Source organism: Chelonia mydas, chromosome 3 (assembly GCF_015237465.2).
Source record: "Chelonia mydas isolate rCheMyd1 chromosome 3, rCheMyd1.pri.v2, whole genome shotgun sequence".
Lineage (NCBI taxonomy): Eukaryota > Metazoa > Chordata > Testudines > Cheloniidae > Chelonia > Chelonia mydas.
The window spans coordinates 3,066,040-3,089,945 of record NC_057851.1 but is presented as its reverse complement, the minus strand read 5'-3'; the positions used below and the strand labels follow the sequence as shown (position 1 = coordinate 3,089,945).

At 51.6% G+C, this 23,906-nt stretch overlaps 1 protein-coding gene across 3 annotated transcripts in view; it reads left to right on the top strand.

The window, feature by feature from the left end:
• HADHA (hydroxyacyl-CoA dehydrogenase trifunctional multienzyme complex subunit alpha) overlaps positions 1-22,678 on the top strand; it is a 38,984-nt gene extending 16,306 nt beyond the window's left edge. For all 3 annotated transcript variants that reach the window (XM_037893729.2, XM_037893731.2, XM_037893730.2), the window contains 13 exons: positions 55-177; positions 986-1,104; positions 2,113-2,169; positions 5,775-5,884; positions 9,047-9,181; positions 10,832-11,003; positions 11,889-11,975; positions 15,220-15,360; positions 16,792-16,860; positions 18,401-18,596; positions 19,564-19,678; positions 20,370-20,515; positions 22,163-22,678. In XM_037893729.2, the coding sequence (XP_037749657.1) occupies positions 55-177; positions 986-1,104; positions 2,113-2,169; positions 5,775-5,884; positions 9,047-9,181; positions 10,832-11,003; positions 11,889-11,975; positions 15,220-15,360; positions 16,792-16,860; positions 18,401-18,596; positions 19,564-19,678; positions 20,370-20,515; positions 22,163-22,308 (1,616 nt within the window). In that variant the 3' untranslated portion in view covers positions 22,309-22,678. The remainder of the gene's footprint in view (positions 1-54; positions 178-985; positions 1,105-2,112; positions 2,170-5,774; positions 5,885-9,046; positions 9,182-10,831; positions 11,004-11,888; positions 11,976-15,219; positions 15,361-16,791; positions 16,861-18,400; positions 18,597-19,563; positions 19,679-20,369; positions 20,516-22,162) is intronic.
• The last annotated feature ends 1,228 nt before the right edge of the window (positions 22,679-23,906 follow it).

Here is a 23,906-nt window from a genome sequence, read left to right as displayed (position 1 = left end):
GTAATCCTGCAGGCTGCATTCCCCCTCTCTGACCCATCCTTTCTGTGTTCCCAGGACCAGGCACCAAAAGTCCAGAAGAACGAACAATTGAGTACCTGGAGGAGGTAGCGATTGGCTTTGCCAGAGGACTAGCCGATAAGACAGTGTCCCCCAAAAGGGAAAAAGGACTGGTCCAGAGTAAGTGCATGTGATACAGGCAACAAAGCTTAACTTAAAGGCTTCTTAGTGGGTTAATTCAATTCTGCCTCTAGAGGCGCGATTTTGAAATCCTCAAGAAATCCCTCATGAATTAAATTGGCCTAGTTTTAGACAGCAGTAGCCGTACTGTGGCAACCCCATGAACTGGCAGGATTGCTGGTCTCCGATCAGGAGCAAAGCGGGCTGCACATCAGAACGAAGGTGCATTGGCAGAGCTGTGTGGAAGGGCCCCTGACAGGAGTAGTAGGAAGTGAGGAGTTGGGACCAAGGTACATTGATAGAACTTCTGCCGTAGTTGCCCGCAGTATCCACTGGCTAAACTGGGGCAAGTGCCACGTTTTGCATCCCAACTTGTGCACTGAATGCGGCTTTGATCCCCTTTAGAAAAGCACTTTCACAAGTGGGTAATGGTTATAATCCTTAGTTAATGGAGTTTGAGGAAGCCACTACATCTCGCTATGAAGTCCTGCTCCACTGAAGTCAATTGGAGTTCTTGCCTTTGATTTCCATAGGAGCAGCCTTCGGCTCTCCGTGGAATTTATCACCTTGGAATGGATGGTAAGAAAGTTCCACTGTCTAAATGGTCTGCCCTCTAATCAGATCTGTGCTAGCCATATTTAGTAACAGGATTTAAGGTGAGCACTTCTCTTCTCCTCCCATAGAAAGTTAGCGAATCAGAGCTGCAGCATCCACACTGGTCACTGTAGCTGACTAACTAGTGTCCATGTAAGGGCTGGACTTGGGCATATGCCAGATCACTGAAGTGTTGCCTTGTGTCCTCTTGCAGAACTGACAGACTATGCCCTGTCTGTTCCCTTTGTGAGGCAGCAGATCTACAAAACAGTGGAGAAAAGGGTGCAGCAGCAGACAAAAGGACTCTACCCTTCTCCCCTGAAAATCATTGAGGTAACCCCCACCCTGAGTCACATGACACGAATGTTGCATCTGGGTGAGATCAGTGAGCTCACTGGGGCAAGGATTATTTGTACAGCACCTTGCACAACAGGGTCCTGGTTCATGACTGGTGCTCCTGGGGGCTGGAATAATACAAATGCCCTACGCAGAGAGAGATTTTTCTTCCCCTTGCTCTTAATCAAGCCATAAATCGCTGTGAGGATTTGGCTACGTGACTATCAAGTGTCTGTCCATTTAGTGGCATGAGCACCTTGTGCATCAGATTCAGTGGAATTCACAAGTGTTTCCAAAAGGAAACACATCCCTGTTCAAATACAAGCTTGCCAATATTCTGGTGGGGACGGTCGGACGCCAGAACCGCAGTAAAGGGAAGGAGGATAGATAAGAGAGAATACGCTTCCTCCATGAAACGTTCAACTGCAGCCCTTTTACCATTCTCACCCCATCTCTAGCTAGATAACTTGATTATAGATCCTTTGGAGCATTGATAGTATGTTTGTACAAGACCAAGCACACAGTAAAAATCTCAAGTGCCTAAGTGATTTAGGCACCTAAATCCCATCGAGCCAATTGAATTTAGGCTCCTAAATCACTTAGATGCATCTGAAAACTTTGCCTACAATGTCCTCTTATTTTAAAACTTTCTGTAGCTGAGACTTCTTGCGGGGAGCCGCTTTAAGCTGCTCCTGTTTACCCATGAGTGTCAGTTTGCCTATCCCATGTTGTGCACAACCCTACTGAAGTAATTCCAGATTCTAGGCTCTCGGTGCGCGAATTAAACTGATATCAACGGTGGGGACACTCAAGTTGCCATCTACCCTATGACTATGTTGCTGTGAGCTTGTTTTGAACTCTTGCGCATCTGTTCCATATTATTCTAAGAGAATCTCGTGACTGGAACTGGCCGGGAAAGGCTCTTCCTGATGCTAAATATATTGTCCTTGAAAAGAGAACATTATGCATGAAATGGCCCATTTTCACTGTCTCTTCTGCATGTAGGTTGTAAAGACTGGCCTGGAGCAGGGGAATGAAGCCGGCTACCTCGCTGAATCCCAGGTAAGCATACTGTGGACCTCTTGTTTTATTCTTAAGCTGCATGTTTGCCTCAAGCTTGCTTTCAGCCTTGCACAAGGGAATGCTCTTACAGGGACAGCCCAGGAGGGGGTAGTGTTGGGCACCCATCCTGTGACCCTGTGCTGCTGATCTGTGTGGAATTGGGTCTGTATCTTCCATCTCCGCACATATGTGCACGTTTTAAACCAGTGAGATAATGTAGTCAAATATTCACAGGTCTGGATAAAGTGTCCCCTATTCCTGGGTCATAAAGACTCTGGTCTGCTAGTAAAGTAGGCAAGTGCTTCATAATAAGATCACAGCCAGAGACAGAAGAGGGGGCATGAAACACAGGAACTGCCATACCAGATCAGGGCAGTGGTCTGTCTTGTCCAGTATCTGTCTGACCGTGGCCAGTACCAGATGCTTCAAAGGAGATTGCAAGAAACCCCCAGTGGGCATTTATAGAATAACTTCCCATAAATAAGCTTCTTCCTAGTCCCCGTCAGGGGTTGGCTCCTGCCTTGTGGCAGAAGGGCTTACCTCCCTTAGGCTGTCTTAGCTAATACAAATGTCTAATCCTATTTAGTACACTGTGATGCTTTTGGCCTCTGCCATGTGGCAGTGGGTTCCACAGGTTGGTTGTGTATCATGTGAAGTATTTTCTTTGACGTTTTAACATTGTCATTTCACTTTCACTGACTGTCCCCTAATTCTTGGAGTATGAGAAACTATAAATAAGCACAGCACATATCTACTCAGCACCGTTTGTTGTTTTGTATTCCTCTAGCATGTCTCCTTGGTCCTTTTCTAAACCATTCGAATCCTAGTCTCATGTGGAAGTCTTTCCCCACCTGTCTCTGACCTCTCTGTTTCTGTTACAAAACACAGTAACAGGCTAACCTGAACGAAGCACAGTGTTCTGGGCAATGGGATAGCACTCGCTTGTATAATGGCTTTATAATTTCGTTATTTTCTGTTCCATTCCTTCTACATCCTAACACTGTTTCCTTTTTTGATTGCTACTTTGCATTGGGCAGGTGGTTTTATAGAGCTGTCCACAGTGATACCCAGATCTTTTCCCTGAATAGTTCCAGAACTCAGTAACGTGAATGAGCAATTCAAATTATTCCTTCCAACAACTGTTCCCGTGTACCTTGTCAGTGCTGAATTTCCTCTGCCATGTTGTCCATTCACCTAGGTTGGGTACATCCGTCATTCTTTATTCTTGACTAACCCACTTAATTTGTCATCTGCACATTTTTCCATCTCGCTGTTAATCCCATTTTCCAGGTCATGAATATTTAACATCTGCCCTAGTACAGACCCTTGGGGTGTCCCATTGTTAACCTTTTGCCATAATGAAAACTGGCCACTTTTGCTCTTTGTCTCAGCCAGTTTTCGATCTGGGTCAGAACTTTTACCCTGCACCTTCCCATGGCTACTTGGTTTCCTTAATAGCTTCAGGAGGGGCTCTATCAAAGTCTCTTTGAAAGTCCAAATTATTCAGTTCTCTGTTTTGTGGACATGCTCAACAAATCTTAATAGATTAGTTTCAGAGTGGTAGCCGTGTTAGTCTGTATCAGCAAAAAGAACGAGGAGGACTTGTGGCATCTTAGAGACTAACACATTTATTTGAGCATAAGCTTTCGTTGGCTAAAACCCACTTCATCGGATGCATGCAGCGGAAAATACAGTAGGAAGATATAGATATAGATATATAACACACACACACCATGAAGAAATGGGTGTTGCCATACCCACTATAACGAGAGTGATCAGTTAAGGTGAGCTATATAATCCACTCCATGCATCCGATGAAGTGGGTTTTAGCCCACGAAAGCTTGTGCTCAAATAAATTTTAGTCTCTAAGGTACCACAAGTACTCCTGTTCTTTTTGCTAATAGATTAGTGAGACCCGGGTTTCCTTTGTAGAAGTCGTGCTGGCTAGTCCCATATCCTGTTTACCTGGGGGTGCTTTTTGTAATCACTTCAACCTGGGTACCTGGTACTGAAGTATGGCTCATATCCTAAATCCCAGGAGCCCCTGTGCCTTTTTTGACCCTCCAGTCCTCTGACACAGTAGCTGTTCTGGAAGGTTTCTCTTCCTGCAGGACTCCTGGGTGTACCTTTCTGTTCCTGGTGACACAGTCCTCCTAAATGTGAGATGGTGCTGGAACAAACTCTTCTTGTGCTTTGATCTGACAGTTCCTTAACTGAAAAAGCAGTCCAGGGTAGATTGTCCCAACATCCTCTGAAGAGTGGTGTGAGGAAATCACTCCGCTTATGAGCAATAGCTTTATATTTGATTACTCCTCTTTGCCCCCTAGGAGTAGGTAGACTTGCAGATTCTCTTACTGGCTTCCTGTTTCTAATATGCTTAAAGATTTTTTTTTTTTTGTCTCTGGCTTTTTGCCCTTCACAGTGAATTTTACACATTGCCACATTGTGCACTGTGTTGATTGCCCTGGAGTTGGATTTCCGCTTGAGTAACACCAGGAGCTTTGCTGTTTAACCAGACTGACATTTCTTGTCCTCCTGCTTCCTTGTTTCATTAAATAACAACGGCTGAGAGGTTATTCCGACCAAAGCCTGGGGAGCTGGCTCACCAGCTTCTCCAAACCACTGACTTCAGAGCAGACACAGGCTGCTAGATAAGAGTAGAAACTGGTTTACAAAGGGATGTAAATTGTTGCTTCAAGTGCATAAAGCCTTTGAGAGTAGGATCCTTATTGTGGTGTTTCCCAGGATGATCCTCCAGTTACTCCAGGAACCACAGGGAGCAGGAAGGAGCCTGATCCACGGGGAGTATGATTCGGAGCCTGCCCTTCCATGAGCATATCCCATCCCCCAGTGGCAGAGCAGCTCCGAATGCAGCTGGCCACAGGAGTAGCTCAGGCAGCAGCCTGTGGACGGCTCTCCTGGCACTTGGCTACGCAGCCCGAGTGTAGGTGAGCCGCAAGCGGATGCCCCTCTGTGAGCAGCGTGCAGGGAATGGAGGAAGAATTACAAAGTGAGCAGAAAGCAACAACTGAAGACATGGGGTGGAGGAATAAAGCAGGAGAGGAAACAGACTGCAATCAGGTCCCCAGCAGGCACCCTCGTTCATCACAAAGGAGGCACTGTCAGACAAAAGATGAGAATGAGAGAAGTTCTGTGGTCTGCAAAAGGCCGGATTAGACTGTCAGAGGCTCCTTGTGGCTGTATACTCTCTGAACATTGTGCCAAGGGGTGGAGGACGTGCTCTTCAGAAGCCATAGATAATGCTAACTACAGGAAATCATATCATTGAAAGAGCAGTCTTCTGCTTGTTGTTTTGGCAGCCCCAAGTAGGGGGAGGCCACTGGAACTTGATGGGTCACCGCAGAGGCTCTAGTGTTCTGTGGCTCTCAGGAGGTCACAGAAATCCCTTGCTCCTTTCTCCCTCTGGAGGTTCGGCTGTTCTGTACTCTCACTGTGGGTGGCAATACTCTGCCTGCTTGCACAGCTCTAGAATGTCTGCACTGTTCTGGAATGTAAGCATATTTTTTTGCCCTGTTGTACATGCTAAAAGTGCTGGAATGGTTAAATCCAGAGGCCAATCTGACTTCCTTTCCCACTTCATTCAGAAATTCGGTGAACTTGCAATGACTGCAGAATCCAAGGCATTGACGGGCCTCTACCATGGGCAGGTGCAGTGCAAGAAGAACAAGTTTGGGGTACCAAAACAAGAGGTCAAGTAAGTTAAACACAGACTGGTTAAAAGATAGTAGTCAGAGCAGTAAAGAGAATCTTAGACCTATTCATATGCATCTAACCATTAGGGTCTGACATGCAAGCCGGTTCTGTTCAGCTGTGTGGCAAAAAAGCAATTCCAGTGTCCTCTGGAAGGTCTGACTTCCCACCAGCACATAGTCTCCCCACTTGATGATACGTTTTTCTAGGTGAGCCTTGGCTGGGTTACTGCTGTCAGATAGAAATGTGTTCAGACTGGTGATCTGCCTTGAGGTTAACCAGCATTCCTACAAGGAACCTTGTCTTCCCAGGGATTGTCTGCTGCTTGAATTGCGTTGACTCTGACAAAGATAATGAAATTCGCACAGATTCTTGTGACTTGCTCTTGTTTAATGTGTGCCTCCGGCTGCCTATTGGGTCAACTTTAGGCTGACCCCCTGCCCTAGACTCTGGGATTGAGGAGGATCCTTGGGGTGATGCTGTCCGGAGTGGCTTACAACGGTGAGTGCCAGCCTCAAGGCAGACTCAAGAAACAGGGCATGGACCCCAGACTGGTGGTGTCGTGTACTTAGATTTCACTGACTGAGTAACAAATGTGAACATCTCAGACACTAGAACGGCCTTAATAGCAAGCCACAGACAGTCCCCTTGAATATTCCGGTCTGTCTTGCCACCCAGGCAAGCTTGACTTGGTGATAGATGGTCCCTTACACCAGAAATCACAGCAATATTCACAGGTTACTCCCAGGCCCAAAGGACCAGTCACTCACCCCAGGTCACTTGTACTCTGATCTCAAACCAAAGACAACGCTTGCAGCCAGTCCTGTAACAAACTAAAGGTTTATTAACTAGGAAAAAGAAAGTTATTTACAAGGTTAAAGCAGGTAAACATACATACACAAATGAGGTCCAATCTTAAGTTCAAAAGGTAGAAGACGCTTCTATAATACGCAAGCTTTTATGTCCTTTAGGGCTAACCCAAGCCAAGCGGATTGGGGATCTCTTGCTTATGTTGAGGAATCATTGTCCTTCAGAGTCCAGACAGCATAAAGAGTCCAATTTCTCCTTAATAGACATTTTTATTACCTTCCCCCAGTGTTCGAGATGGGATGTGGGCTCGTGCTGGTTACCTCCTCAGTGGTGTGGGAGAAGCAATCAACAAAGTTCTCTGTCCACAATGGCTTGTCTAGTGTCTGTAGACCTTTTTTTTGGAGGGGGAGAGGATAACGCCTCTTGTAGTAAACTGCTTGGTAATGCTTCTCCCCTGTTAAGACTGTCAGTTCCCCCCAACCATTTTTGTAGTACAGAGCAAAATTTAAACATTATCTTATCACATGGGATGCAGATGGAAATGGGATTGGTAGAATGCATGTATTAGCATTCCATGAAGTCTAAACACATTCTTATAACTCTATATTTTTAACAATACTAGCGCAGGTGAGCCAGACTGTAGAGCCCCGCCTGGGACTAGCGTAGAGTCCAGCAGCCGCACTGGGATCGCATGGAACCTGCTGCCGTAATAGCGGGAGAAGGATTTTAAAAGTCCTGCACAGACTCTGCCAAACTGGTTCCCAGCGATGCGCTTGTCAGTGTTCGGTGAGGCCTGGGGGCCTTGGCAGGAGCTGGTACCTTGGCTGCCCGTCTCACACTCCCCTGCAGTTTGCAGGTCGTTTCCCTGAGTGCTCCTTTAGCACTTCCATTAGCCAGTGGCCCCATTGATGTTTGGCAGGCTTCCTGCTTCTGATGTACTTCAATATTTTTGTTGGTTGGTTGGTTTTTTTGGTTTTTTGGCCTGCCTAATTATACTTTTCCACTTGACTTGCCAGAGTTTGTTCCCTTTTATTTTCCTGAGTAGGATTTGACTTCCAATTGTTAAAGGGAGTCTTTTTGCCTCTAACTGCTCTGTTTAGCCATGGTGGCATTTTTTGGTCCTCTGGTGTTGGTTTTTTTTCCAATTTGGGGTATACATTTAGTTTGAGCCTGTTACGGTGTGTTTAAGTCATTTCCATGCAGCTTGCAGGCATTTCATTCTTGTGACTGTTCCTTCTTGTTTCCATGTAATAACCCTCATCTTTGTATAGTTCCCCTTCTTGAAGTTAATTGCTATTGTGAAGAGTTTCTTTGGTATTTTTCGCCCACCCCCCGCCATGGGTGTTAAATTTAATTACATTATGGTCGCTGTTACCAAGCGGTCCAGCAATATTCACCCCTTGGGTCAGATCCTGTGCTCCACTTAAAATTAAATCAAGAATTGCCTCTCCCCTCGGGGTTCCAGGACTAGCTGCTCCCAGAAGCCATCATTAATGGTGGCTAGAGATGACTCTATTTTGCACAGGCATGTTGGGCATCGTGACGGAGTATTGTGTAATAGCGTGGGGGACCGTGGTCCACAAGGGTCGTACGCAGAATGAATATACCAGGGGTGCTGGCTGCATCTTGCATAGACATGTTGCCTGGGGAGGTCGGACCAATTAAATACACCATGTGACCTTAAAAACAAGAGTTTGATTCTTGCACGCTAAGGCGTGGCCCAGCTGGGAGGAATGAGTGATCTCTTGCTGAGCAGCCCTCAAATCAGCTGGTAACATAACTGCAGGAGCTGCAGCCCTGAGGCATGCGTCTCTTTTAAGAGCCACTCTCTCTCTCTCTCATTCTGGATTGTTGTGTGGATTCCTAGGTGTCTTTAGCTTATGGCATATATCGGGCAGTAGTTACAGTGAGGACATGACTGACTGTGGCATCATCTAAAGAATTTGCAGGGACAAATATGCAGCAGTCTGGCATACACGGCTTAGGAGATCTGAATGCCAAAGGGCCTTCCAGTCACTAGGAGGATGCTGAATGGACAGCAGCCCTCAGAGCAATCACTGCAAGGCTTCCTCCTATTACTCTGCAGGGAGGTTTTTGGGGGTGTCTTTGCTTAGGGAGAGAAAATCAAGACTGCAGGTAATTCTCTCTAGTGTAGAATAGCAGAGCAGTGCTCGTTCCCTGCACCTGGAACGGCTTCTGACAAGAAACCCCATCAGCATTAGGCAGATCCTTGCAATATGCGTGCTCCCCAGTCAGGCAATACTCAAGCGTAGGATTTACTTCTGGGGGTTAATTTTTTGTCATGTGTCTAACAAATAAGCGCAGATTGCTAATGTGTTTTCCCATTTCGCTGCAGGAACCTTGCTGTGCTGGGAGCAGGGCTGATGGGAGCTGGGATTGCCCAGGTGTCTGTGGATAAGGGGCTGATGACCATTCTGAAGGACACAACGCTGCAAGGACTAGGCAGGGGACAGCAGCAGGTCTTCAAAGGGTATGTTAGCTACAAAGAAGCAGGGCTGGATTGGATGGTGCCTCCTTTGTGCCAAAAAAACCGAGGAGACCTTGTGGTACCTTAGAGACTAACAAATTTATTTGGGCATAAGCTTTCATGGGCTAGAACCCACTTCATCAGATGTATGAAGTAAAAGATACAGGAGCAGGTATAAATATATGAAAGGATGTGGGTTACTTAACCAAGGGTTAGGTCAGTCTAACGAGATAAATCAATTAACAGTAGGATACCAAGGGAGGAGAAATAACTTTTGAAGTGGTAAGAGAGTGGCCCATTACAGACAGTTGACAAGAAGGTGTGAGTAACAGTAGGGGGAAATTAGTATGGGGGAAATTAAGTTTAGGTTTTGTAATGACCCAACCACTCCCAGTCTTTATTCAGGCCTAATCTGATGGTATCTAGTTTGCAAATTAATTCCAGTTCTGCAGCTTCACGCTGGAGTCTGTTTTTGAAGTTTTTTTGGTTGAAGAATGGCTCCTGTATCTTTTACTCCATGCATCTGATGAAATGGGTTCTAGCCCACGAAAGCTTGTGCCCAAATAAATGTGTTAGTCTCTAAGCGGCCACAAGGATTCCTCATTTTTTTTGCTGATACAGACTAACACGGCTGCCCCTGAAACCTGTCCTGTGTGCCAAGTACTTCTGTCTTTGCAAACTGAGTAAGGATGATTGGCACATCCACTCCCTGGGAGCCTGCCGCGTGTGAAGGGGCCTCTTCTGTCACTGTGGCAGAGTGGGGTGTTTGCTTCTGTAAACTACCCCACGTGGTGCAAGAACACTGCTATTTCTGGGGGTGTGACTGGACAAAGGAGTTAAAAGGCTGCTTTGCTCGAGCATCACACATGCTGCCCTGATCATGCCTTGGCGTTCGTGCTTCCCCGGACATGTTCCTTGTGCCTGGCCCGGGCTCTAGGCTGTAGCACTGAATGTAAACTACTATGTAGAGGCCAGTAGCAGGACCCTGGTGGGGCTTCTCAGGTGGGGGCAGTGAGAACCGTGGGTGAGACTGACCTACCCCAACAGGGCGCTTTGCCGAATATGGGCTGCGCCATGTGTCTCCACTGGCAGGGGAGGAGTATGGGCTTGTCCCCCTTAGTCCCCTTGTCCCCATCAGCTTTCCCTGTGACCCACAGGGCTGTTGCCTTCTGGAGGGAGTTAGTTAGCAGGTACTTGTTCTGAGTCATTGCCCCCAAAGCCCCCTCCCACTGCTGCCAGGGGAGGTTTCGCTTTCAGCTATTCCCTGGAGCAAATCTGGGCTGCCCAGTGTGTTAAGGAGTGAGGGGCTATAAAGCCTTGTTTCTGTTCCTCCTCCTCTTCCCATGTGCCCCTGGAGGCTACAGACATGATGCTCACCCTCCCAAGCATTAGGATGAGGATGCAAGCATTAGGTTTGCCCCCCAAGCACCGCTGTTTGCATCGGGGGGCACTTGCCAGCCCTCCAGGTTGCCAGAGGAGCATCCCTCTAACAGCCAATAGACAGGCCAATGATCCTGGGCTGGATCTGATGCAGGTGTGAAAGGGCCCCCTGCTGGCTGGGAGGGAGGGATTGATGGCCAGGGTATGCTGTGCAGTGTTAGTGCTTGTCCTCGGGCCGCTGGCCCTGCTCTGACCAAGCTCCTCCTCCTCCAGGCTGAATGACAAAGTGAAGAAAAAGAGCCTGACCCCTTTTGAAAGGGACATGATTCTCAGTAATATGACAGGGCAGCTGGATTACAAGGGCTTCAACAAGGCCGACATGGTGATTGAAGCTGTGTTTGAGGACCTCAGCATCAAGCACAAAGTGCTGAAGGAGGTGGAAGCGGTGAGTTTTCCCATCTCCAAACAGCTTCCAACCAGCCTGTGGTACGTGTACGGCAGAGCCTGCTCCACCCTCTTCATATTCCTACCAAGGCTGCTCTGTATGACGCCATTCATGCTGCCTGGAGGAGGTTACTCTTAACTGTCTAACCTCTGTGCAGGGGAGTGCTGCCGGGAGCAGTCTCCCTGTCCTGTCTCACCAGTTTTCTTGGCAGGATTGTGCCTGCTGTTGTCTGGCTTTCCACCTCCTTCTGGGAGTTGCTGAAAAGTCTCTTAACTCTCTTTCTTAGGGGTTTGAAGTGCAAATGGGGCATCTCAACTACCCCATCGCTCCTTCATCCCTTGTTTACCACCTCATACAAACTTGCTGCTTCCCCACTTGTTGTTCCTTGCCACCAGACTAGTGGGCTTCAGCGAATTACTCTATTTGTGTTAAAGGAACTGGTCTCTGTTCCTGCATGGTGCCCATTGCAGTGGCATCTGATCACCTGATTTTGGGGTGTGTTGGCAGAGCCTTGCGGGCCCAGGACTGGAATAGTTTCGTTGAATTGCAGGCGCAATGCATTTGGAGAAGGAAGTCTGGTGTTGGCAGTCCTGGCTCAGGGCTGGAAGTGAGATCTGGCTTTTGCCAATGACTTGGAGTTGCTGACCATCTCTGGCTTCAGTTTCCATATGTGTAAAACTATCCTATCAAATGGGGTGTTGTGAGGCTCCATTCACTGTCGTCTTAAAGAGCTTTCAGATCCTTTGGGGAAGGGTGCTAGAAATGCACAGTGGTACTAGGAGTCCTGAAAAGACGGCTGATGCCTCGAGTCCGAACTACCTGCCACAGAGTGTTGCTTGTGATGCTTGTACACGTTGTTTATGGGGCCTATTCTTGTTTCCCTAGGTGGTCCCTCCTCACTGTGTCTTTGCCAGTAACACATCTGCTCTCCCAATCGGTCAAATTGCTGCTGCTAGCAAAAGGCCGGAAAAGGTGAGTACCAGAGTCCCTCCCGCAGTTCAAAGGTAGCGGCTTGGGACAGAGCTGGGACTGCCCGTGGGACGTGTCTTCCGGTCTGGGTTTGCTGCTGGAGACAGGCAGTCACGGAAAGCAGGCGGGAAGGCTCATTCCACTTTTGGAACATGGAACAACGCACCGTGAGCTCCCAAGGGCAGTGCTTTGTGTTACCTTTTTCTGCCAGCCTGTGGGATACTGGCGAGGGAGGAGTGGGGAACTGACTTTTTGTGTGTTGGTGAGGCAGGTACTGGAATGCTGCATCCAGTTCTGGTGTCAGCACTTGAAAACCTGTGTTGGAAAGTCGGGGAGGGGTTTAAAAAGAGCCACAAAACTGATTTGAGGGTGGGGAAAAATGCCTTAATGTGACTTTGATAAGCTAAATGGATTGACTCTAAGACTGTGGTGACTTGCTTAGTGTGTAAGTACCCTCACAGGGAGAAAATACCAGATACTAAAGGGCCATTTAAGAACATAATATAAAAAGAGCCACACTGGGCCAGACCAAAGGTCCACCTAGCCCGGTATCCTGTCTTCTGACAGTGACCAATGCCAGGTGCTTCAGGGGGAATGAACAGAACAGGGCAATTGAGTGATCCATCCCCTGTTGTCAGTCCCAGCTTCTGGCAATCAGAGGCTTAGGGACACCTGGAGCATGGGGTTGCATCCCTGACCATCTTGGCTAATTGATGGACCTATCCTCCAGGAACTTACCGAGTTCTTTTTTGAATTCAGTTACACTTTTGACATTCACAACATCCTGGGCAATGAATTCCACAGGTTGACTGTGGGTTGCATGAAGAAGCACTTCCTTTTGCTTGTTTTAAAGGCTGCTGCCTGTTAATTTCATTGGGTGATCCCTGGTTCTTGTGTTTTGTGAAGGGGTAAATAATACTTTGCATCTGTGACTCCTATTAGTAAATATTCCCAGTGGCTGGTGATGGGACACTAGATGGGGAGGGCTTGCAGTTACCACAGAGAATTATTTTCCATGTGCTTATAGTCTAACTGATTGCCACATTTGGAGCTGGGAAGGAATTTTCTCCCAAGTCAGATTGGCAGACATCCTATGGGGATTTTCACCTTCCTCTGCAGCCTGGGACATGGATCACTTGCTGGTTTGAACTAGAGTAAACGGTGAATTCTCTGTTCCTTGAAGTCTTTAAAACAAACTTTGAGGGCTTCCATAACCTCTGGCTGAGTTACTGGGCCTGTTACAGGAGTGGGTGGGTGAGGTTCTGTGGCCTGCGATGTGCAGGAGGTCAGACCAGATGATCACAATGGTACCTTCTGGCCAGAAGCCCTGAGTCTGGCCATCAGGGTTGAGCTAACGTTTGATACACCGGATTCTCTCTCTCTAACAGTCTTCACTCCAATAGAACTAGGTGTGTTCTGCTGCATTAAGGTGGTGTCTGAGTGGCATCCTAGTGTCCGTCACTACCTGCTCCTTTGGGGGCAGGAGGAGTTAACCAGCAGGCACTCCTTCACGGGAAGCAGTTCTCACCAGCTAAGCTCGCTCTAACATGCTAATGGCAAGGACTCTCCTTCCCCTAGTAGTGAGTTGGGGAACCTGCCTGGGGACCCCAGGAGCAGCAGGGTGGAGGAGGTGCAGAGCACCTGGTACCATAGTGCATAGTGTTAGCAGGGGTTTCCATGATGAGAGCAGGTGGTGCTATTTGGAGGGGGGGGGGGGTGGCGGGCGGGCGCAGGGAGGGGCAATAGGGATGGTGGGAGAAAGGAGCCCTTGCTGGATTGGAGGCAAGAGCACGCTCTGACGGCATGTATTGACTGTGGTCCAAGGACTAAAGTGATGAGCTGTTTAAATCTAACTGGCTCAAATGGTTTCAGCTGGTTCCCTTGCCTCCTGTGGGGCTCACGGTCCTGTCCGAGCAATGGAGGTTCCCATTACGTTGGGCCAGGTCACAAGGATGTTACTCAGTCAGTGGTAGCAGGCTCACCAGCTCAGCCTGTTGCCCATCTGGGGACATGGTAAGGGATGTTCCCCTCAAGTACGAAGAGTAATTCCTCTCCTGGAGTCTCAGCTATACTTACCACAGTAACAGCTCATCTGAAATGCAGATTGTTCCTTCAAACTTGCAAATGAGCTTCCGCCTCCTTCCTCTTGCTGGATAAATTGCCCGTGTAATGATGCTTTATGGAGAACCAATAGGAAATCAGTTCACTCATTAACACACTGTAATTAGTGTTGCAGTCTGCAGCTTTCATATAAGGTGCCTCTGTCTTAGGCAGATGTTGGTGCTAAGTGTAGCTTCCAGTGGGCATGAAGGTGACATCTTGATTACATGACTGCATTAGTCAAATAGGCCTCAGAACAGAATTATCTAAACTTAAACGATGTTCCTGTGGGAGGGTTGTACTTACCTCTAATTAGCGTCTGGAAAGGAACCGATTTGTATTTAAATTCAGATCATCACTGTAGCAACTACAGAAAACAGTGTCTACAGCACAGGGAATTCACTCAACATCTGGTGGTTCTTTATAACCATTGCTGTCGTGCTTTTTCCAAAGCACTGAACAGACATTAGTCCCCTCACCTGTCTCCCCCAGTGAGATGGTAGGTATGTACATAGCCTTGCTTTACAGAGGGGAAGGTAGCAGAGAGGTCATGTGACTTGCCCAATGGCTGAGCTGAGATTAGAGTACAGAGGATAGGTCCATCAATGGCTATGAGTAGGGCCCTACCAAATTCACATCCATTTTGGTCAATTTCACAGTCATAGGATTTTAAAAATTGTAAATTTCATGATTTCAGCTATTTAAATCTGAAATTTCAAGGTGTTGTAATTGTAAGGTCCTGACCCAAAAAGGAGTTGGGGGGGGGGGGGGGTTTGCAGTACTGCTACCCTTGTTTCTGCACGGTTGCTGGCGGTGGTGCTGTCTTCAGAGCTGGGCAGCTGGAGAGCGGCAGCTGCTAGTCGGAAGCCCAGCTCTGAAGGCAGAGCCGCCATCATCATCAGCACAGAAGAATGGTTTGCATGGTATGGTATTGCCACCCTGACTTCTGGTTCGGTTCCCTAGTACAGACCTGCTTGTGATTCCCCCTTCAGAGCTGTTAACAGGCTTGCTGTCAGGTAGGAGACCCCTCTGAGCGTCTGCCTGATACCAAAAGTGTCTGTCAGCCATCGAGCTGTGTCCAAAGAGCTGAAAAGCCCAGTCTGTGCCTTGCTTTCTGTATGCTAAGCCCTTATGCCCTTCCCGGCAGGTGATCGGCATGCACTACTTCTCCCCAGTGGACAAGATGCAGCTGCTAGAAATTATCACCACGGACAAGACCTCCCAGGACACAGTTGCCTCTGCTGTAGCTGTCGGCCTCAAGCAAGGGAAGATCATCATTGTAGTCAAGGTAAAGTACTCTTGCTCGAGATCCTGGCAGGTCCTGAAACCACTGACACTGCCCGAGATGGCAGGTGGATGAACCAAGAGGTTAAACAGGAACGTTGAAAGTCTTTTGGGCTTCTAGGTGCGGGAGAGGTTTGAGTTTCTCCACTTCTAAAGGTCAAGGCTCTCGGGAACTGGACTAGGCTGGTATTAAAGCAGCAGGTCTGAGAGGCACTGGAGCTGTTCACTAGTGTGGAGAACCCAAATGTGGAGGGTGGGGTGAACTAGAGTACAGAAGGGGCGCACACCCTCCCAGCCACCCCCTTTGCGGCAGCCATGACAGTCTGGGTAGGTTGGGGAAGAGTGTTCCATTTTTCCTGCTCTTGGAGGGCTAGGGCCTTCAAATGTATCAAATGCCTTGCTGGAGGCTGCTACCAAAAGTGGGACCCTGAGCAGGGACCGGTGCCTGGGTCAAAATCTCGCTGCTGCTCCTCGCCCCAAGAGCTGCAGGCAGGATGGGTTCGCTTCTGTCAGGAGGTTACCGTGGGCAGCAAGGCCCTGCTCTAGCTTCTTAGGACAAAAACGTCCCTGGCCGCAAGGCTGAGGAAAGTGGGAGTAGATCTGGACTAAAGGGGATGAGGTAGAGCCCGGCGCAGTGGCAGAGAGATGGGGATGAGTTGCACGGAAGAGGAAACCGTGCCATGACCTGTGGGGAGAGGGCAGTGAAGCCAGAGACTGAGTGTGCCGGCACCAACCCGGACAATCTGGTTAAGGGACTCCTAAATGACTGACCGTGCCCTCGAATCCAAATACCGCTATTGTTCCTTTGAGTTACAGGGGTGGCTTTCCTAGGGTGTGACCTGGGTAGTAGGCTTAGTCTGGGACTAGCAAGAGTTGGATACATTTGTCAAACCCTGGGCCTTGTCGCTCCCACTTCCATTTGAGTAGAGGGCAGGGACTCTGAGCCAGACTCCCTGCAGTGCTGGGACTTGTCTGCATTTAGAGGTCATGCTCTGCCTTGACCATTAGTCTCTGCAGAACACTCCACCTTTTCACTGAGTGAGTGTTAATCTTCTTCCCCTGCCTGCTGCCGCTGGGGCAGCTAATGTGCTAGGTCACACCCCTGCCCCCGGCCCAGACCTGTGAATTCCACCCCTGTTGAGTGCTGTGGAGCTGGGCCCGTGACTCAGCCAGGTCGAGGGGGTCTCTGGAACTTAGCAGGAAGCAGATGTGTGAGGAGCTTCCCACATTCCTGTGTCTTCCACTCAGGCCAAAACAAACCATTCTAGGAGTTGATTATAGAGCACTGAAAATCCTGGACAATGCAGTGTCTGCATCCTAGGGCTCTGAAATCTAGCTCGGGAAGCAGTTCTTGCAGTTTAAGTAGGCAGGGAGTCCTTGGTCTTGCAGGGCTTCTGACGCTAACCTACCTTGCTGTCCCGTGTGCCTCTCCCAGGATGGACCAGGTTTCTACACCACCAGATGTCTGGGGCCAATGCTGGCCGAAGTGGTCAGAGTTCTCCAGGTGTGTATTTGAATCAAGTGTGCTGCCGGAAAGCACCAGGGTGCAGAGAAGCTGCCAAATGTTAAAGTAGATGAGATTCTCCTGCTTCTCCCTACAAAGTCAGGCTGGCCCAGAGCCCAGCCGTGTCCTAGAAGGGTGTATGTAGAGAAACTGTCCTCACCAGGTCTCCCGTCTCCTGGACTGGGCAGACCACGACAGCCCCAGTGCTGCTAGAAGACAGGACTCCATGGGTGCCTCCTCACCCCCCAGGTGGATGAGGTTTGGGAGGATGAGACTGTGCCCACCAAACGACAGATCCCAGCCAGCCAAGCGGCTTGTGGGATTGTTATAAAGAGGAAGTGGGGAAGGATGGAAAGAGATACGTCATTACTGTCTTACGATCTTGTCCTCGGGTATCGAGTTCAGACCCAAAGCTTGACCTTTGATCATCTGAGTGAGCTTCATTTCCATGACCCCGTGCCTGGCCGGGGTGCTGGGTTATTGCCTGAACGTGAGTCCAGCCGCAGGGATCTCCTACCCAAGAGCCCGCAGGCAGCTCAGGTGGTGCCACGCGGTAGTTGAACTTGTGTAGAATGTTTGGTAGCTCCCAAGCTGCTGTCCCCCCAGTAGGTTAACTAGGGATTTGCCTGGAAAAGAAGTGGTGGAACTTCCCCACCCGCAGCCCCTCTGAGCCCTGACCCGGTGGTGTTGTCTGCTGTTAAACTTCACATGTGAAAGAGCAAGTCACTTAGCCGCTTCCCCACCTATCCGATAGGGACAGCTGCCGCTCGGGGTGGGGTTGAGAGTTAATGCAGACCTTGCAAAGCACTTTGAACTCATTGGCTGGAAGAGCTTAGTGAAGGACAGTGTTATACAGCAAGGGGGCAGAATTGTCCTTAGCACAGGCAGGAGGAATGGAGTGGCAGAAATGGCTTCTGAATGGAGCAAGGGTTTGAGTTGGGAGAGTAGCAGGTTCTAATCTCATCTCTATCACTGCCTTGATAGACGGCCTTGGCAAGCTGTTTATCTTTTGCCTCAGTTTCCCCATTGGTATAATAGGGGGATGCTTGCTGATCTGTGTGAAGCCTGGAGATCACTGGATGGAACAAAAGTGCAAAGGTCTTTATGAAGGTTTAGGAGCCTACACTTGGGCCATAAGTTCTTTGGGGCTGGGACAGGCATCTTAGCACAATGGGGGCAGAGTTCAGGACACGGGCTCCTCGGTGCTCCATTGATCCAGGAAAGTACAGTGCTGTGCCACCCGGGCTATTGGGTGACACCTGGAGGCCCCCCCCCAAAGGAATCTTCTGCCTGGCTGCCATTGGGAGCAGACTTGCGGCTGGCCGTCCCCAGCTACTGACAAACCTCCTTGGCTTGTGCTGTTCCTGGTTCCTTACACCATTTGCCCAGCTCCCTCGCAGGGTGTTTAAGCCAATGGCCAGCATCTGTGATGTACCAGCAGGGACTAGGCCTGCACTGTCACTGGGGCCTGTGTGTGGCAGGGCTCTGCATATCCACAGGCCGGGGTGCTCATAGGTCTTCCCCCTCTCCGTCCCTGCAGGAAGGCACTGACCCCAAGAAAGTGGATGCCCTTTCCACAGGGTTCGGCTTTCCCGTGGGTGCCGCCACCCTGATCGACGAAGTGGGCGTGGACGTGGCTGCACACGTGGCAGAGGATCTCGGCAAGGCCTTTGGCCCGCGCTTTGGGGGCGGGAATGTCGAGCTGTTCAAGCGCATGCTAGAGAAAGGCTTCTTAGGTGAGTGGCCCCAGAATGCTTGAGCTGGGCTGTCTGGTGCCAGCCCCTCCTCTCTCTTGGTCCCTGGGCTGGGCTCCCGGCAACCGCCTCACGCTTGTGCTCGAGCCCACAGAAGCTGTTCCCTGGGATGCAGCGTTCCCTGCTGAATGGCGCTTGAGCCCTTCCAAGTCCTGGCCTGATGAGACCAGTTATTGATCGGCTGCTCCTGGGCAGGGGCAGGAGGGGCTGCAGCTCCAGCCACTCCACTGACATGGTAGAGCGACCTAGAGCCGTGTGAGATGCAACTGTGACAAAGCCATTGCTGGCCACTAGAGGCCACTGTTCCTCAGAGATGTGCCCCAGGGGTGCCTGTTCCCTGCAGGCTGCTCAGCCCATGAGGGAGTGTTGCATGCTGGGACCTGTGGTCCATGCGGGCTACATCTTTGTATTAAGGATGAAGACAGCTGCATTGTAGATATGGGCTGCGATTGGGTCACTCTGGTCTTAATTTTGGGACGTCTCCTGACCCCAGCAGGCCCCTGCTCTTAAGCATTGATGAGATGCAAGCTCTGGGCAGGATCTGCTGTTGGGAGAGCCGTGGACGCCAGTCGTGCCGCCTCTCCTCTGCCCCAAAGCATCTCCAAGACTCAGACCAGTGGAGACTGGCAGCCCTGGCTGCTTCTTGGCAAGGCCAAGCAGATCTGTCTGACCACCCCTCCTCTGATCGCCTTCCCCTTCCCTCTGTACATGAACTGTTCCCCTGACTCCAGGGGGCTGAGAGCCAGACGGCCTTCTCCCTTCACTGCAGTACCGGGAAGCTGTTCCCAGGTGCCATTTGAGCTTGGGGGTAGCCTCTCGTCCCACAGGTACCTGCTGCTTGTGCCGGCAGAGAAGCACGTACCAGGTTAGCAGTCCGTATGCAGCCCAGGGGATCAGTGGCAGTTGGGGGGCAGCTCAGCCAGTGACTGACATTCCCCCTCCCCGGCAGGCCGCAAGGCAGGAAAGGGTTTCTACGTGTACCAGCAAGGCGTGAAGAACAGGAGCGTGAACTCTGGCATGGATGAGATCTTGGCGCAGTTCAAGGTGCCCTCCAGGCTCGAGGTGTAAGTAGATGGTGTCTGAACCCAAAAGGGTTGGGTGGGGAGGGCAGTGGGGGGTGGCTCTGGGCACCCCAGCCTCTCCCAGCCCTGGCAAGTCTTCTGTCACCTGCTGCTGACAGCCCCTCTGGGATCTGGCACTGGTCCCTCTGAGACTGGCTGATCTCCAGTTTAATTGGCCATCCCTCACCTGTGGGGTGCTGGGGGGTCACTGGCGGCTGCTGGTGGCACAGAACACTGGGGGTCTTCCTTTGGAATGCCAGCTGCCTCAGGGGGGTGGGGATTGTATGACAATCGACACTGGTACTGCACCTTGGGAGAAAGCCCCCCCTAGGGCTTGTTGGTGCTAGTCAAGGGGGGGGATCCGTATGGTCCCCTGGCCCTCCAGCTAGGATCAGCTACGCTCTGAAATCGGATCTGTCATATGGCCTGACATGTCTCCTTTCGCTGCCCCAGTGTGGGGCCTGACAGATCACTGCCTTATCGTTGGGGACCCAGGCTGAGTATCGGACTGGTCCTGCTGCCTCCTCCGGTCAGAAGACAGGTCCTAATGCCACTCAACAAGCTGTGGCTGCCTCTGGCCCTGTCCCCACCCCCCGTGCGCTCTTGGCTGGTTCTCGAGGCCTGGGCCCCAGGCTGCCCCTCCCGCTTTGCCCAGTGGCTGCTCTGTGGTCTCAGTAACACTGCTCTGTTCCAGCTCCTCCGACGAGGACATCCAGCTGCGCTTGGTGACGCGGTTTGTGAACGAGGCGGCTATGTGCCTGCAGGAAGGGATCCTGAGTGACCCAGTGGAAGGAGACATAGGAGCTGTGTTTGGCCTGGGCTTCCCGCCGTGTCTGGGAGGTGAGTGGCTTCCCCCGGCCGTACGGAGGAGCAGGGAACGGGACTAAGCGGAACTGGCAGGAAAGCTGGGTCCACGCTCGGAGCGCTTTGGTATAGCAGGGTGGTATCGCTGCACCAGCAAAGCCGTACGCGGAGTCCTGGCCTAAGGCTTAGTCTGCACTGCGAGCGGTGGGGACTAGAAGTGCATCTAATCTCCCGCCCTAGCCAGGGTGTCTGTGCTGGCAGAACGCTTGATCTGGAAGCAGCTGCCCACGGAAGAGTGTTTGTCGGCTTAGCGCCCTTCAGGGAGATGGCGTAGCTATCCTGGCCAGAGAACTCCCCCGCGGTCTCCACTGGGGGCTCTGCCAGCATAGCTACGCCGGCCAAGACTCTGGAGTGCTGCCAGGACCCGAGTCACAAGTGAGTTGAACGTGGTACCCGTCTGCATTCACCCTCCAGGGAGCGGAGTCCGGCACTCTTGAGAGTGAAGCCGTGCATGGAGCATGTGGTCTACAAGCCCCTCGCTTGAGCACTGAACTAGTCTTCCGAGAAGTCGCCATGGACGCGGCGTGTGCGTGGCGAGTGTCCAGCGGGGCATGGGGCAGCGTGGCTCGCCGGCTCAGCATAGTTGGCTAGAATACCACCACGCTGCACCTCCCGAAGCATGCTGGGGCTGGGCAGGGGGCTCCCGAAACCAGAGCTCAGGTTCTCGGTCACGGCTGCAGATACAAGGGACTTCAGTCATATCGCTTAAACTGCCCCGAGGGCCAAGCTCTGCAGTCCCATGCTGTCGCCTGCGAACACAGGGCGTGTCTGGGGATGAGCCTGCAGCTGCTGTTAATATGGAATTCCAGACACAGCTGGGCTTGGCCCACAGCCTATGGCCCAGTCTAGCTATTCCCCCTGGCTCATGCGGTTCAAACACTACCCCACCCCTTAAATCCTAGGGTACATCCCCTGGCCTTGGGGGCCCCTGCAGCTCAGCGGTGAGGTGGCTGATGTAGCTGGGCGTGAGGGTCCAGGTCTGCTCTGCACACAGCGAAGATCCTCCCTGTCAGTGGGGTCAAGTGCTGGCAGCAGGTGTCTTTGCTTCCCTTCCAGCTGGGTGTCACGGCTGAGCACAGCTGGACAGTTGGCTCCAGTATGCAGCAGTTTGCTCCTTGAAAGCGTCCCTGGCCTTGATTGCAAACATTAAAAGGCCCCTGAGCACAGCGGGGATTGTCCTAAAAGTAACAGTGGCAGCAGCTTTTACATCCATTTCTGCTGGCACCGTTGCACATAACCACCTGAGGGGGGGCCCACACCACCACCCCTGGAACTGCCTAGCCAGCCAGGCAGCGCAGGATGCAGGGGCTTGCCTTCCCCTGCTGCTGCCTAGCCCCTCGCCAGCCGCTCAGCCAACCTCACTGTGCTCTGTGTGGGCAGGATTGCTGTGCTGAGCCGGAGCAAGGCCTGAATTCTCTCCTGGCCTGTACCTGGGGAGCCTGCTCCCCCATACACAGCAGAGCTCAGCCTGAAATCCAGGGGTGTTTCCTCTGCACACAGACGGGAGGCTTGAGTCCAGCGTGTTTGCCTGTCTCCCGGGTTGGGCACAGCTCTCCTGCAGGCTCTCGAGTGGTGCCCTCTCGCACAGTCCCCCCCACTGACTTAGCCCCGTGTTCTGTGCAGGCCCTTTCAGATACGCAGACTCGGTTGGAGCCAAGCAGCTGGTGGACAAGCTGCGGAAGTATGAGGCCGTCTACGGAAACCAGTTCACGCCATGCCAGCTGCTTCTGGATCACGCCAACGACCCGAGCAAGAAATTCCACCACTGAACGTGTCCACGGGCCTCCAGCCATAGATGCACTCGCAGCTAGAGCCTGGGGAGAGCCTGCTCCAACCAAAGCTCCATTCTGTCCGTTCCTCTCTAAGCACCGGGGCTGGGGGGCAGTGAACTCTGGAGGTTTGTAGCCCTTTAAGTGCCTTAGCAGCTTCTCGGGCACTCTCCCACCCATCCCTGGCTGGTTGGATGTTGTGCCTCCCGTTTGAAGATGGAAGAAGGGTTTTTGTGTTCAGTCAACCCAGTGCACCGTGCCCTCCAGAGCCTCCGTCCAGCAGGCGTTAGCCCCATGGCCGTGCCCAGGACAGCTGCTCCCCGCCACGGTTCATGGCAAATGTTTAACAATAAACCACCGGTCTCTTGTTTCTGGCCTCTGCCTGCTTAATCCTGTCTCAGGCCCTCGCATGCAGAGGGGTGGAGCCTCACGGGGTTGAGGGAAATAAAGCACTCGGTGACTGCTCCAGCGTGTCCGCCTGTCTGGGGCAACCTGCTTTCTCCGGCGGTTTGCTGAGCTGTGCGAAACTGGTGGTAATGGAGATGGGGCGGGGGGGGGGGGGGGAGGGAGGGAACAGCCTTTTCTGTCACCTCGGGTGTCAGTCAATAGTTCAGAGCCTCCAGCTCCCAGCTGCCCTGACCCACTAGGGTTAGAGTGGCAGCTGGAGCCTCCTGTAATTGCAAATCCATCCCCTGAAGGCCAGGAAGGGCTGCCATGGGCAGAACTAATTTAAACTAAAAGGCTTTAAATCTCTGTGCACCTGTCACTGATAGCCCAGCCCTCCCCCCCCCCCCCCGCCATAGATTAGCCCCAGCAGCATGTGGTGCTTGGACTTCCTTTGCCTGCTGCAGCTACCTCCATCCTCAGGGGTGGCTGTTTGGATGGCTGCCCCCCCATCAGGTGACTCTTGTGCCTCTGGCTCTGATCAGTTATGGGGGTGAAAACAGGGAGCTGGGAGCCCCCCTGGAGCTACCCAGCCCTTGCCCTGCTGCTCCTTGTGTCCCCTGGAGCCTCCCACCTGCCCTTTAAGAAAATGTTTCCTCTTGCTCTAAAAGTTTCCTCAGTTCAGGTCTGGCCACCTGCCCTAGTTCGAGCCCCTGCTCCAGGCCTGGCAGGTGCTGCCCAGCTCCAGACAGTGTTTTCCCTTCCCCAGGCAGGGGCGGCCCTCTTGGATTTCCATGGGACTCCGCTGTATGTCCGGGCCAGGGGCTCTCCTCCAGCTGCCTGCCTTGTTCCAGCAGCTCGAAGCTGTTCCAGCACCATGGCCAGGGGCTCGGCTCTGCCTAGGCAGCCTGTTAAACAGGTCTCGGGTGTGGCCTGTGTTGCTCACAGCTGCCAGCCTGGAGCCAGCTCATGTGGGAACCTAGGCAACCTATGGCCCGTGAGCTCATTTTCAGTGGCACTCACACTGTCCAGCTCACGGCCACCGGTCACGGGGGCTCCACTACTGGCCTGGCATACTGGCCCCCTGCCAGCTGGGGTTCCGGCCACCGACCCTGTTCAGCGTGTTGCTGGGCCCAGGTCCCGGCCACTGGTCCGGGGGGCTCCGGTGCCAGTCTGGGCTTCTATCTGCCCACCCACTACCAGTCCCGGCCACT